The 13,391-nt window shown below is 35.4% G+C and overlaps 1 protein-coding gene across 1 annotated transcript; it reads right to left on the bottom strand.

Moving 5' to 3' along the window:
* Nucleotides 1–1,071: 1,071 nt before the first annotated feature.
* LOC143690096 (olfactory receptor 6C1-like) lies at nucleotides 1,072–2,010 on the bottom strand. The gene has a single exon (XM_077168086.1). The coding sequence runs from the start codon at nucleotides 2,008–2,010 to the stop codon at nucleotides 1,072–1,074; it is 939 nt and encodes a 312-aa protein (XP_077024201.1).
* Nucleotides 2,011–13,391: the final 11,381 nt, after the last annotated feature.

Genomic DNA, 13,391 nt, shown 5'->3' on the forward strand with positions numbered 1-13,391 from the left:
TGTACACAAACATGCATATCTATCTATTTTTAAATCATGTTAAACTGAAAGAAGAATAACAGATACTGAGAAATACACACATACAGTATCTCTTGTCTAAATACTTCAGAACATTTATTAATACATTAAATATAATGACTAGAAAGGAAAATATAAATGTGAAATCCTAATTTTATATACAGAGAAGAATCATGTTTTGTTGCAAAGTTTTACTTTCTATGAAATTTAACCTTACATTATTTTACTTAGGGTAAATGACCTGTTTTGAACTTACCCAAAATTTGAGATGATATTATATAGGTTAGTAGTTTTTAGCTACTCATAGTTAGAAAACAGCTTAATTTCTCATCAAATATAGAAATACATTTATCTTAGAAATCTAATGTCTATTTCTTCACTAACTTTGACGATATGTATCTGACTCTATTACCTATCTATTATCAACCTATAAGATATTATAAGATTTAGAAATGCAGAGATCTATGTAGTACCTATATCTGAAGAAGTATATATTGAAAATGTTCTATGCATCCTCCTTAACAGATAAATTATATTGACATACCTTCCTAAAGTGAATAATGACAAATGATTTAGCTTTGTTTAAAATATATTTCCATTTTTCTTTCAATTATATAACATTTTCCCATGTATTTCCTAGAACACTGCATGATAGAGAAGGGAATTTTTGTAGAAAATAAAATTGCAAAACAATTCTGTTGTGTAGAAAGTGATTTATAATGTCAGTATTTGTAAAGTGGCTCCTACATTTCTGGGAATATTTTTTTTTTGCCAGATCAAAAATTAAAACAATTTTACTTTACAAAATAATTATTGTTGAAGAGGTTATGATTAATAAGATTGTGAAAAATAAGTGAGAGTCAAAAGCACATAAGAAAAATATTTCAAATGCACTGAGAAATATATCAAACACAGGCTTGCAAATTGTTAGAAAAGACAAAAGAGAATGGTTAAAAAACAGGAATGTCATTTTGATTTGAATAGGCTACTGAAAATCAACACATTTTAAAAATTGCTGTTCATTATGCCTTTAATCTATGACACCATATCTTTTCACTTGCTAGTGGAAAATACAGTCTTCCTTGTCATGTCCATGAAGGCTCGCTTCACCTGTCGATTCCGTAGGGTGTAAATGAAGGGATTCAGCATAGGGACTATTGAGGTGTAGAGCACAGCTACTGCCTTGCTTAGAGAAACCCTGTCTTTTGCTGAGGGATTAATGTACATGAAGATGCAGCTGCCATAAGAGATGGAAATGACAATCATGTGGGAGGAACATGTGGAAAAGGCCTTTGTCCTCTGACTAGCAGAAGGTATGTTCAAAATTGTTCTGATGATGTACACGTAAGACAGCATTATTAATGCCAAAGTGAACATTAGAGTAAACACAGCACAGGAAAAACCCATTTTCTCCAGGAATTGCGTGTCTGAACAAGAAAGGTGCAATAAAGGGAAATAATCACAGGTAAAATGATCAATAATATTAGAACTACAGTAATCAAGCTTTAAAAACAACATGAGTGCTGGGAATATGAGTAAGAATGAAGTCAGCCATGAAGAGAAGACAAGCAACGCACAGACTTTACGATTCATGATGGTCACGTAATGCAGGGGCTGACAGATGGCAACGTAACGGTCATAAGACATGGCAGCCAGAAGGTAAAATTCAGTGATCCCCAAGAGAATGAAAAAAAATAACTGAGCAATGCAGTCATTAAAGGAAATGGTTTTATCTCCTGTAATAATGGCGCCCAGGAACTTGGGTATACTGACGGTTGTGAATGAAACTTCCAATAAAGAGAAATTCCTGAGGAAGAAATACATGGGCGTCTGGAGGTGGGAGTCGAGCAGCGTAAGGGTGATAATGGTCAGGTTCCCCGTGACGCTGAGCATGTAGGTGAGGAGCAGAAAGACAAAAATCGTGACCTGGAGCTTTGGGTCATCTGACAATCCCAGGAGGACAAACTCTGTTACTTCCGTGTAGTTTCTCATTCTTCAGTTGCTTGTTTGTCTTACTTCTTGTCTAGATAAAAAAAAAAAGCCAATAGAATAAAGCATAAAATAAAATAGCCTTAAAGAAAGAGTGGATGCACAAAACATTGAAGTGTGGAGCTGGAATTTTTTCTGAAGTAATATGCCAATCCACCTTCAAGGAAAATTTTAATTAAGCAACTTGATATTAATAAAGATCTTCTAATTTCCCTCTCTTCTAAAGGTGAAAAATCTTGGGCTAAGGCAAGTTAAAATAAAACAAACATTATCACCATTTCAACACAGACTTTAACTTTCAAAAAGAAGTGTCTACAAGGTTCTTTCCAAATGAAAACCAGCTTTGTTTCATGACTACAACCCCAATAAAATTCCTCATGCCATATTTCTCATTTATTTATTTGATTTTACAATTATACAAGAGGCAAACATGTCAATTAAAGTTTTAATTTAATTTGGAATCCTCAATAATGGAAGGATACTTTAAAAATTTTATGAGTCTTTTGTCCTTAGCCATCTATCTATTTCTGCTGAGAATCAGCTTTTCCCACTCCTGCTACCTTATTGCAAATCAGAGATACTAAAGGCATTGGCACAAACAAACTCAGATTTTAGAGATAGATGGGAGAAAGAGGCAGAAAGCAACGGTGAGGGTATGAGAGTAACTGGAAAAACTGAGAATTATTGTATCTGAATGCCTGAGAATATGTCATGACATTTCAGCCTACCTAATGCCATTATTTTCGCCTTATACCTAGACCCCAAATTGCCTTTCCATATAAAATAATAACTATTATTATTACAGAAGTTAAAGAGGTCTATAGGTATATCCAACAATACTGTTTTAAAATATTTATTTAATGTGTTTTTAAATAGCAAGTTCACATTTTTCTTTATTTAAATAAAATTTAAAATGTATCAGCATTTATACTCCATAGGGAAGAGTGAGAATCACCTACTTCCTTGCTCCAACAACATAAGGTTTTGAGACTTTGTAAGTGCTTTATACTTATCCTTTCCAATTCCTTCACATGTAACTTACTGTGCTGAAATCTCCTGTGATGTCCCCAGCTACTCTTGGCATTCTTGAAAATTGCAACAGCCATTTCAACACAATCTAGTCCCTAATGTATTACAGGTTTACATCAAACAATTTTAAAACAAACAAATAGATGTTGAGTTCATTGTTAGAATCACATGTCGTCATCAGGTGCTATTCATAATCTGGACATTGCTGAAGTTCATGCCTTTATTTTGCCAGAGGTATTGGTCTCCTGTTTTAGTTTACTCAAAGCTGCTGGAACCCAATATACCAGAAATAGGTTGGCAATTACAATTGAGATTTATTAACTCACAATTTACAGTTCTTAGTCTGTGAAAATGTCCAACTCAAGGCATTAAGAGGATGAAACTTGGACTCTGAAGACAGGCTGCCAGCATCTAGGACACCTCTGTCACATGGGAAGGCATGTGGTTGGTGTCTGCTGGTCCCTCTCTCCCAGGTTTCATTGCTCCCGGCTTCTGGCTACAGTGGCCTCCTCTCTCAGCTTCCATGGAGCTATCCTTTTCTCTCAGCTGATCTTGGGCTTCTCTGAGTTCTCTGGGCTTTTCTCTATGATTCTTTCCTAATTTCATCTCTTATAAAGGACTCAAGTAAAAGAATTAAGACCCACTTCTCAGTTGGAATAACCTATTCAAAAGGTCCTACCTTCAATAGGTCTGTTCCCGTAGGAAAGGTTGAAAAGAACACAGCCTTTTTTGGGGTATACAACAGCTTTGAATCACCACATCTACTGCATCTATAGTGTTTGATTTAAATTTCTGTATTGTAATTTTCCTTTAAATTATTTTATATATTATTCTGTTAAGTCACTCTACCACTGCTCCGGTAACATCCTTTTCTTTCATCAGGGGTTATTTTCTTCAAAAGCAGTAGCTTTGTATAACAATTCCAAGTCACACAGTCCATTTTCATCAATGCACAGGATGCAATTTCAATCTCAAGACTGAAGTTTCTGCAATAGTGTACTTGTTCTGGCAACCTATTTTAAAAATACATGTATTTTTTATTGTTCTATAATGATTAATATATCATAGTACTTTATTTTAAACCTTTTTTCCAGTACATTTTCCTCTTAATTTCCACACTTTTTCTGATTAATACTGCCATCACTTGCCTTTTATGGCTACTGATTAAATCTGTGCAGGAATGAATGAATGTATGAGGAGCTGTTAGGAATGTATGCAGAGACATAGGGAGAGTTCATGTGAACATCACAAAGAATTAACATCTCTATGACCAGTCTTCAAGGGTCACAGAAAAAGGACAGGATGAAACTCAAACAGATATGACCCAATAGCAAAGGATGGGCCTAGTATGTGATTCTTGTATTTAAAATTTTTTTGGATAGCTAATGAATTATATTCATTTACCAACATCAAATAAGGCTGATATAAATTTTCATCATTTACAGCCTTTTAAGAAAAATAGACATCAACATTTAACAAGGTACATAAGATTCCTAGACCCTTAAGCCATCCGAAGGATATATTCAGGTAGAGTAGTGAAGCATATCTCTCAGCCTTTACCTAATCATTTCAGTGTTTTATTTGGGTGTGGGTCCATATTTTTTCCCCAGCTTAACATGGCTAATGTTAACTAAACTTTACATCTTCTCGCACCTTTTTATCAAATGGATTCTTACTTGCCTTCTAAAGATTCCTGAGATAGATACTGAGTCATTCAAAATGAAAATTAACAATAATATTTAGCATTGGTTAAGCATGATAGCTATAAATCTTCAGGGTTTTCATTCTCAGAACATTCATATATTTTGCCTGTCCAAATCTCTACCATTAAATAAATATTCACAACAATATTCTGCATAAACTACATAGTGACTACTTCTTTGATTTCCAAATTGATTAAGAGACTCTTTTCTAAAGGCCACCTTATTCTCAAAGGATTGAAGGACAACTCTGACAGACTGAGAGAGGAAGCTTTGGTTCCACTTCATTTCTGGTGTATTTTTCCCATTATTTTAATGCTGCATGTGGCACTGAGTAGGAATCTAGATCATTCAGTAATGCAATGACTATTGAATCCTAATTTTTTCCCACCTTGTTATATGTTTAATCAATCTTCTTAACTTCAGTTAAGTTTATTAAAGGTAGGAAAAATTGGGGCAGGGTGTAACTCCAAAGCAAAGTGCTTTCATTATCATGACACCTTAATTTTTTCTACTTTATTTATTTAAATACATTGCCCAGGGTTTAGCTGAATAAATTAGATAAGAGAGAAAGAAGTTAATTCAATGTCTTGGGCAACATCTAGCTGATCTGCATAATTGCACTAAAGTGCACTTCTAGCACTGCCCAGTCATTCTTGGCTCTGTGCAGTAACAGCAGGGTTCTTTTGGTATTTTTCTCTGGTTGAGTAAAAGAGTCTTCACCAAAGACTCTATTGAGTGGTTGGCAGACTTATTTTTATTAGAAGTGCCTTGTAATATTCTTTGTAATTATTTTAGAGTACTGTTTCCATGGAGAAAACTGAATAATTGATCTTTTCTTCATTTCACAAAATATGGATAGTTTCAATTCTCAGCATCCATACCATAATATATAGAAACTAATCAAGAGGAGAGAGAACTCATAAATCAAATTTAATAGTAATTTGAAAATAGCAACAGATATATTTAGAGGTTGTGGATACTATCCAGTCATAACCTTAATTTCAGTTCACTAATTAGCCATCTATAAGTTAGTCAATAATTTGATACAGAGACAAGATAGCACAAGGTAACAAATTGTTAGCAAAATTATGGTACCAATGTTACTGTTAATATCTTAGTTTTAAAATTATAAGGTCAATTTATTATTACAGAAAAAAGATGGGCTTTGCAGTTAGAGAGCTGAGAATTAAAATACAAATGGGCAGCACAATAGATTTCTGAATTTGGATGAATAACTTACTTTCTGTAACTTCAGTTTTCTATATTTAAAATGAAATTTAAGTTTTGAAATTTTAGAGAATTAATTGAAATAATGTTACTTGGTGTGATTTATGTATCATATGATATTTCAAGGACAACTGTTTTAAGTTTATTTTTTCATTAGAGGGAATTAATTCTCAACTTTGGGAAGAAAATTTATCATAGTTTTGAGTTATCAAAGGTACTTTTTTTAGTGAAATACTGCAATTTTTAATTATTTATCTTATTTTGTCCCATAGCCACTTTATGCTAATTTTATTATCTTAATTCCCAAATGAAGATAATGAGGCTCAGAGAAGTTATATAACTTAAATGAATTCATACAGCTAGCTAATGTCAATTATAATCTCAGACTTCCAAATATAAAAGGCTGTTTTCTGAACACATTACTATAGAGCCTGAATTTAATTAGAAGCACACAAATATATAGACAAGAATTTTTCTGGCTTTAATGACCAACAAATGAATAAATTGATCTCATAAAACAAAAAAAAACTCACTTTTTTGTATATATTTTATTTAATATGTCCACTAGCAGATTATAACCTCAATATATTCTATTCAATTTGATTAAAATTCAAACTGATTAGTAATGAATGAATGTTAAGAATGTGGACATTCTTAACATTCTCAACTCCCATTGCCTTCCATATACCTAAAACTTACCTCTGCTTTCCAGACCCAGGGTCACAAACACAGAAAATGATTGAAACAGTAAAATTATCAGCAAATGCAGTTATTGTGATGGAGGGCAGCCAGTAGTTCTAAAATCATTTCCTTCCCTTTCCATTGAACAAGTTTGTTTGCTATAATCATTGTCTTTCCCTTAGCTTTCCGTTGTAACAGGGGGAATGCACTTCTTTAACTGTACAGAGTGAGAAAGCAGTACAAGCATAAAAGAGGAGAGCCTATTATACAATGCTTTAAAACTCTGCCATGGGTCCTACATAGATTTTATTTGCATAAGCTACTGAAAGTTTTTTCTTTTCGATTTGTCACTGGCTCAAGGGGATTAATTTAGTGAATCAAAATTGCCCGAAGAGGAATGTATACAAAACACAAAGGAATATAAAATCTAGAACACAGTATCAAAATTAGAAAAGGTAGCTTGGGGGACAGTATTCAATGAGACAGAAACAAACAAGCAACCAAATAAATCTAAGTGTGAACTTTTTGTACTTAACATTTATGTTTCCAGGCTAGAAACCAAATATCTTAATTCCTATTCTAGATCTCTAGCCTGTAAAGATCTTTATCCCATATGCCATACTATGTTTAAAGCTAGAAATCTATCACATTGTACTAAGCACATGCATTAAATTCATTATTTTAAATCTGCTTTCCAATAACAATTTTTGGTTCCTTACTACTAATAATAATTCATATTTTCCTTGCTTATGAAATGGCCACATACTAACATCTAGAATATCCCTCCCTTACTAACTTCTTAAAACTGTCTCTTCCTTCTTTAAAGAGTAAAGGGAACTTTCCTATCCCCAGTATAAATTCCTATTTTTTTTCCTTCTTCGCAGAAGTGACTGAAACTATTTAAGTATGTATCAAAAAAAGAGGCCTGACCTGGGGAAATGACCTTGGGTCATAAAATACTCTGTGAGCAGAATCCAGGTGAGCAGGGACAACATGAAAGAGAAATGCTGGACCCAAAAAGGAAGTGAGAGGTCCGACCATTACAAATTCCAGCAATGTCACAATGCCACAAATAAACTGAGGAAGTTTATTTAGCAAAGGCTAGCTAAATAAACTTCTTTTCTACTTAAAATCCCGGTGTCTACTGACTGCCTGTGCACATGTCTGGTCCACAAACTTCCGCTATCACTCACCAGCAATAGCAAAGCAAAGTTCTTGTTTTACCTGATTAACATTACAATTTATATACCTAGAGAAATATTAGGAGTTAGTATCTTCACTGTCTTGCTATGATGTTATCATTATGCTAAAGTTTGAGGTAATGTGACTAGAAAAAGAAAATAAAATTGTGCAGGTCCTTAAGAAAAGCTATGCAAACTTTTCAGGTCATTGGAGAGCCTCAATTATATACAAAAGTAGAAAAAAACAAGTAGTTTTTTTAAAGCAAACTGTCATATTGGCTACTGAACCTTAGTGGTCTCTGGTAAGCCACTCAGATTTTCCAAACATCAGTTTATAAATTTGTAAAGGAGAGATAATCATGTCTAATTTCCATATCGCTGTGAAGATTCAGTAAGATATGGTATAGAATGCCTAGTTCAGTAAATGGCACTAAATAAATATTCTTATAAAACAGCTTTTGTTATTTTTTGAAATCATATCAGACGTCCAGATTCCATAAGAGTCATGGTAGCTTCCTAAACACACATCTTTTCATACATTTTCAAAATAAAACCCAGATGAACAGGGGAGAATGTAATAGCAGATATAACACATGCCTGCAGCATAATTAGGAAATTGATATTAAAACTACAAGTTAATTAAAAATGGAAAAATAAGCACCTAATTTCATCAGATGAGTAGGAAGAATTGCACAAATACTGCAGATAATGTATGAAAAATGTGGCACAGTTGACATTTGATACAATGCATATTTCCTATAAATTTTAAGAAGAAATTGTTTTATATATAGTAACAGAAAAGAAAAAAATTAAAAGTTGATTAAAAACAGTGTTTAGTCTTTTGATCCATTATAATAAAAACCATTCTTTATTACTCAGAATTATCAGCAAAGTGGTTTATTTTCTGTACCCAATGGTTTTCTATACTAAACTGTAAGTCAGTGTATACATGAAGCCTACAGATAGTTTTAAAGACATAACATACTCAATTCCAGGCTGAAAAGAAAGTTTAAGCAAATCAACTCAACCTTGAGGTTGATTGAGATAAAGGTACAGGAAGTTAATGGAGATTAGAAATTTAGAATTTCTTTTTTCCCTTTACTTAACCTTCACAATGACATCACTCATTTTAATAAACATTCTCATTTATTTGCTGGAAACAATACTTTGGGATTAAGTTATTGAAGTCTTATTTTACTTGTGGTTCTTCAGGGTGTAAATGAAGGGGTTCAGCATAGGGGCAATTGAAATGTACTGAATGTATTCAGTAGTGGTAATTATCTCTGGTTTTTGCCACATTCTTAGGAACAATAAACCCACATGTACACACAAACATACGTTTGTCTCTCAGTTATACACCTAAGACCAAAGGTTACTCATACAAGGTTATGTATGAAACAAATAAAATGAACGAAAATAGGTAGAACAAAGGCTCAGTGATAATGCAGTTATGAAGGCCAATCTCCTAAAACCAACTCCAGAAAGTATTTTCAGAATTCACAACTCTGAAGATAGCTAAAAACCCTTCTATGAGTTTTTAAATGTATGAATAGATGTTTCCTGGGCTGATAAATACTTCATGGCTGGTTGTGAAAAATAAAAATGTCAGAGTTTGAGCATCTTTTCAAAACAAAGTATTCACTCAGGTTTTGACACTTCAGTAATCAGGACAATTAAATAAAAGAAAAAAGTTAATATCATCTTCCAAGAAAATTAAAGATAAAAGGCTTTTTGACTCTTATCTTCCACTCTATAATTTATGTTCCACTTTTAACCCAAATTATTTCACTTTGCTCTCAATTTTTAAAATGCCTGCTTTGAAACTTTGCTATCAGAAACTTGATTTCAAATGTAGGTTAGGCAGAAAAAAAAATAGGTTAGTCACTGTAACTCTAACTATAGCCCTTAATGTGAGTTTTCTGCAATTGGGAATATCTGGATGCAACTGGGCTTCTTACCCACACATGATGGTTCTATTAATTAACTAGTTAATTTACCAGAATTTACTAGAATGTCTTGTAAGGATAGGCAATTCTTTTTATCACTGTTGATTCCTTCCTGTTTTCCAAAATAATAAAGACTTTTGCTGCTTGATTAACAGAAGGTAGTTCAGAGTTTTAATTATGACCAAACCCTAATGAAATTCTCCATTTTCTGTGACCAGCCAGGTATTTAATACATTTTAGAGCCAGACTGTATTTTTGAAGCATTATAAAATAGGACAACTGCAAGTTCCTGGTTTCCTATTCAGCTCTGAAAGGGTTAACAGATAACTGTAATTCCGTTTCTTATCTAACTCCAAAGGAACAAATAAAGAGCTGCGAACTTTAGCTGCAAACTTCAGGGAAAAAAAATTCCCTAAAACTCCCAAACCTCATCAAACCATTGAAACCTCCCAAACCGTAAAATTTGTAAAATTCTGGGCCCAAAGCAAACTCTCAGTTAATGATAGGAAGCATAGGGTCATAAATATTGTTAATCATTTTTCCAAAGACAAATTGTATGCATGTGACAGCAAACCATGAGCTATCTATCTCCCCTGCTAGCTATCTCCTCCTAAAACAAACAAAAAAATGCCTGCCTTGTGCCCTAAGACCACCATGGAAACTTGCACAAAGAAGTCACCTAGTATTCACAGGTTACTATGGAAACCTGCTACCTACAAAATTTTCTTAACAAGCTAGCCCATTCCACTCAATCCATGTCCCTACTTTGAGCACATCCATGTTAACCTCTTTAACATGTACTCTCTATTTTAATAAACTCTACTACTTTTTTCCTATTGGCCCTCTTGTCTCTAAATTCTTTTAGTTTTGAATCTAATGACATGGATCAGGGCTCAGCTGGCACTATTTACCAGTAAGGCACCAGTTACATAATATGGCGAGCCAGCCAGGAGTGATTTCAAAGGATCCCAGGGGAGCAGCATCTTCCATGTAAAACACCAACCCTCAAGGCCTGCATTTCATGTCTTACCCCCCAATATTAATTCTTGCCATTCTGCTTGCCCTTCCCCCTTATTTACCTTTTCCCAGCCATTGCTCTCCTTATTCTTGTCAATGTCATTAGCTTCTGCCTTCCCCCATCTGGGTAGGCTGCTCAGCATGAATTCCTCACCTAGGTCTTTTCCCTTCCTTCCCCATTGCAGGTGCATTCTCTCCTCACTTTGCTGCTGACTGCTAAGTCTAGGTATTTATTCCTTTGCCTCTTCCACTGTTCTTCCTCTTTCACTCAAACTTATTGCTGGGTTTGCAGTAACATTTTTCTTGGGGAGACTTCCTGTGGTGCAATGATTATAAATTTCCCAGGGCACCATCCTTATCGATTCTGTAGAGATATTCCTCCCTGACCACAGTCCCTTTTTCCCTTCCCTTTCTCCAAAGAAAATTCTTCAGGTATTCTTACCCACCTCCTCCTTTGCATATGGACTATGTATCATTCCTGAATTCTTTGTAACATCAACCTTCTCCCAAAGGAGAACACAGGCCTCAGCTAAATGGAAACTCTGTTCCTCTTCTCTGTTTGTAGTGGTTTTTAGATTGGGTGATGCACAAAGCTTACTTTCTGCCACGGAGTTGGAAAAGGAGTAGAGGTTCAGCTCAGAGCCACTAGGCTGAGGAATCTCACCAGACCCCTGAGTCCAGCCCAGAGCCACCAGGGTGAGAAGCCTGGTTCATCAGCCCTCTGGGTCAGCTTAGGAGTTAAGGGGTGAATCCAGTAGCCGTCTCCTATTGTCTTAGGTTTTTCTCCTCTATGGAGATGCCCAGGGGTGAGAAGATGCTTTGAGGGTACTATTCAGCTATCAACAAGATGTTGGACCCAGGTGAAATAGGTGTCCTTCTATCTCTCTCTCTCCTTTCAGAATAACATGCAGTGTGTCCAGCATCCTGATCAATAGCCTCCTGGGCTGCATCCTGAAAAATTGAAGTAATCTGCCAAGCACTGAACTGAAAATGAAAACCTTGATTACTTATTGTAACAGTGCTTGGCCTCAATATAAACTGGGAAGTGGAGAAGAATGGCCAGAAAAATGACATTTTTGGCTTTGATGTCATTCTCCAATTATATCATTTTGTAAAAGAGAAGGAAAATGGCCTGAAATTCTTTATCTCCAGACTGTTATGGCTCTATGTCAGGGAAAAACCATGAGGGGAGCTTATAAAGTCTGTTATCTTAAGGGAGAATCAAGAGATGAATCCTTCTATCTCAAGAAGAGAAGGCAGATATTTTAAATGACTTACTGTTAGCTAAACACCCAAAGTGTGAAACCTCAAAAAGTTTCAGTAATCATCTTCCCCTAAACTCAGGCCCTGAGCCCACAGTACCTGAGGCTCCAATAGACCCTCTTCCTTTGAAGGAAGAGGCTTCCAAGCCCACTGTTCCCCTTCTTTGTTCAAGTCTGGTGGGACAGTGGAGCCCCTTACTGTCTCCCAGAGAAGGAAAAAAGGAGCTCTGAAAGAAATGGAATGTATCCTCTCTGGGAAGTAGCCAATGGGGATATGGAAACTATAAGGGTCCACATTGCTTATTTCTATAACTGACTCAGCACAGTGTCAGAAGCAATTTGGAAAATCTTCTGAGGACCCCTTCAAATTATAGAAGAATTTAAAAACCTGGTCCTCATCTGTGAGTTTAGTTGGGGAGACATCCAAGTTATTCTCTCCTCTTGTTGCAGTATTGAGGATAAATGAAAAATTTGGGTAGAATCCCAAGGGCATGCAGATAAACTACATGGGGAACAACCAGCATAACCATAGCTGTCCCAAATGCAGACAGGGGAAACTGGTGGAGGCTATGAAAAAATATTCTAATGTAGATATAGACACTGAAGAAGGAAAAAGCATGCTAAAAACCTACTTTATAGGTCAGTCGTCTTCTGAAATAAGGAGAAAACTGCAAAAGATGTCCTCAGGATCCCAAATACCTATGAATGACCTTATGAGTACTGCATTTTCTGTCTTAAATAACTAAGACAGGGCTGCAGAGGAAGAGAAAACAAGGAGAGACTAGAATAAGGCAAGACTTGTAGCTTTAGCTGTGAATGGTAAGCAGCCATCTCAGGGACTGTCATGGATATGGAAAGTTGGGCACTGGAGGCAGTGCCCTGAAAGACCAAAGGATCCCTGAAGATGGAGAGAGCTCCCAGGGCCCAGTCCATGAGGCAGGAAGACAGGACCCTGGGCTCGGGAGTGCGTCAAGTCTCCAAAGGATAGTGAAGCCTCTTCAAAAACCCAGTCATCACCCTGACCAGGACTGAAAGGGCCAGGGGCCAATAGCTCCCTGGATTTCATCAAAGAATATCAAAATTTTGGAGCACCAAGTGTCTCTAGATGTGGAGGGTAAAACCGTTAATTTTTTAATATACAAGAGTGACATATTCTGAATTAGTACAAATACGAGAACTATATTTACAATCTGTATAATCAAGCTTCAAACATCAGTTATTTACCAAATAAAACATGAAAATGAAAATTTGAAATTAATAATGTACATTGTTGTGAATGTGCTCAACTCCTTCACTGGGGAGAGATCAATTTGCAGAGTCTTGGTTCAAAAAGGCCAC

This window comes from Tamandua tetradactyla, chromosome 7 (genome assembly GCF_023851605.1).
Source record: "Tamandua tetradactyla isolate mTamTet1 chromosome 7, mTamTet1.pri, whole genome shotgun sequence".
NCBI lineage: Eukaryota > Metazoa > Chordata > Mammalia > Pilosa > Myrmecophagidae > Tamandua > Tamandua tetradactyla.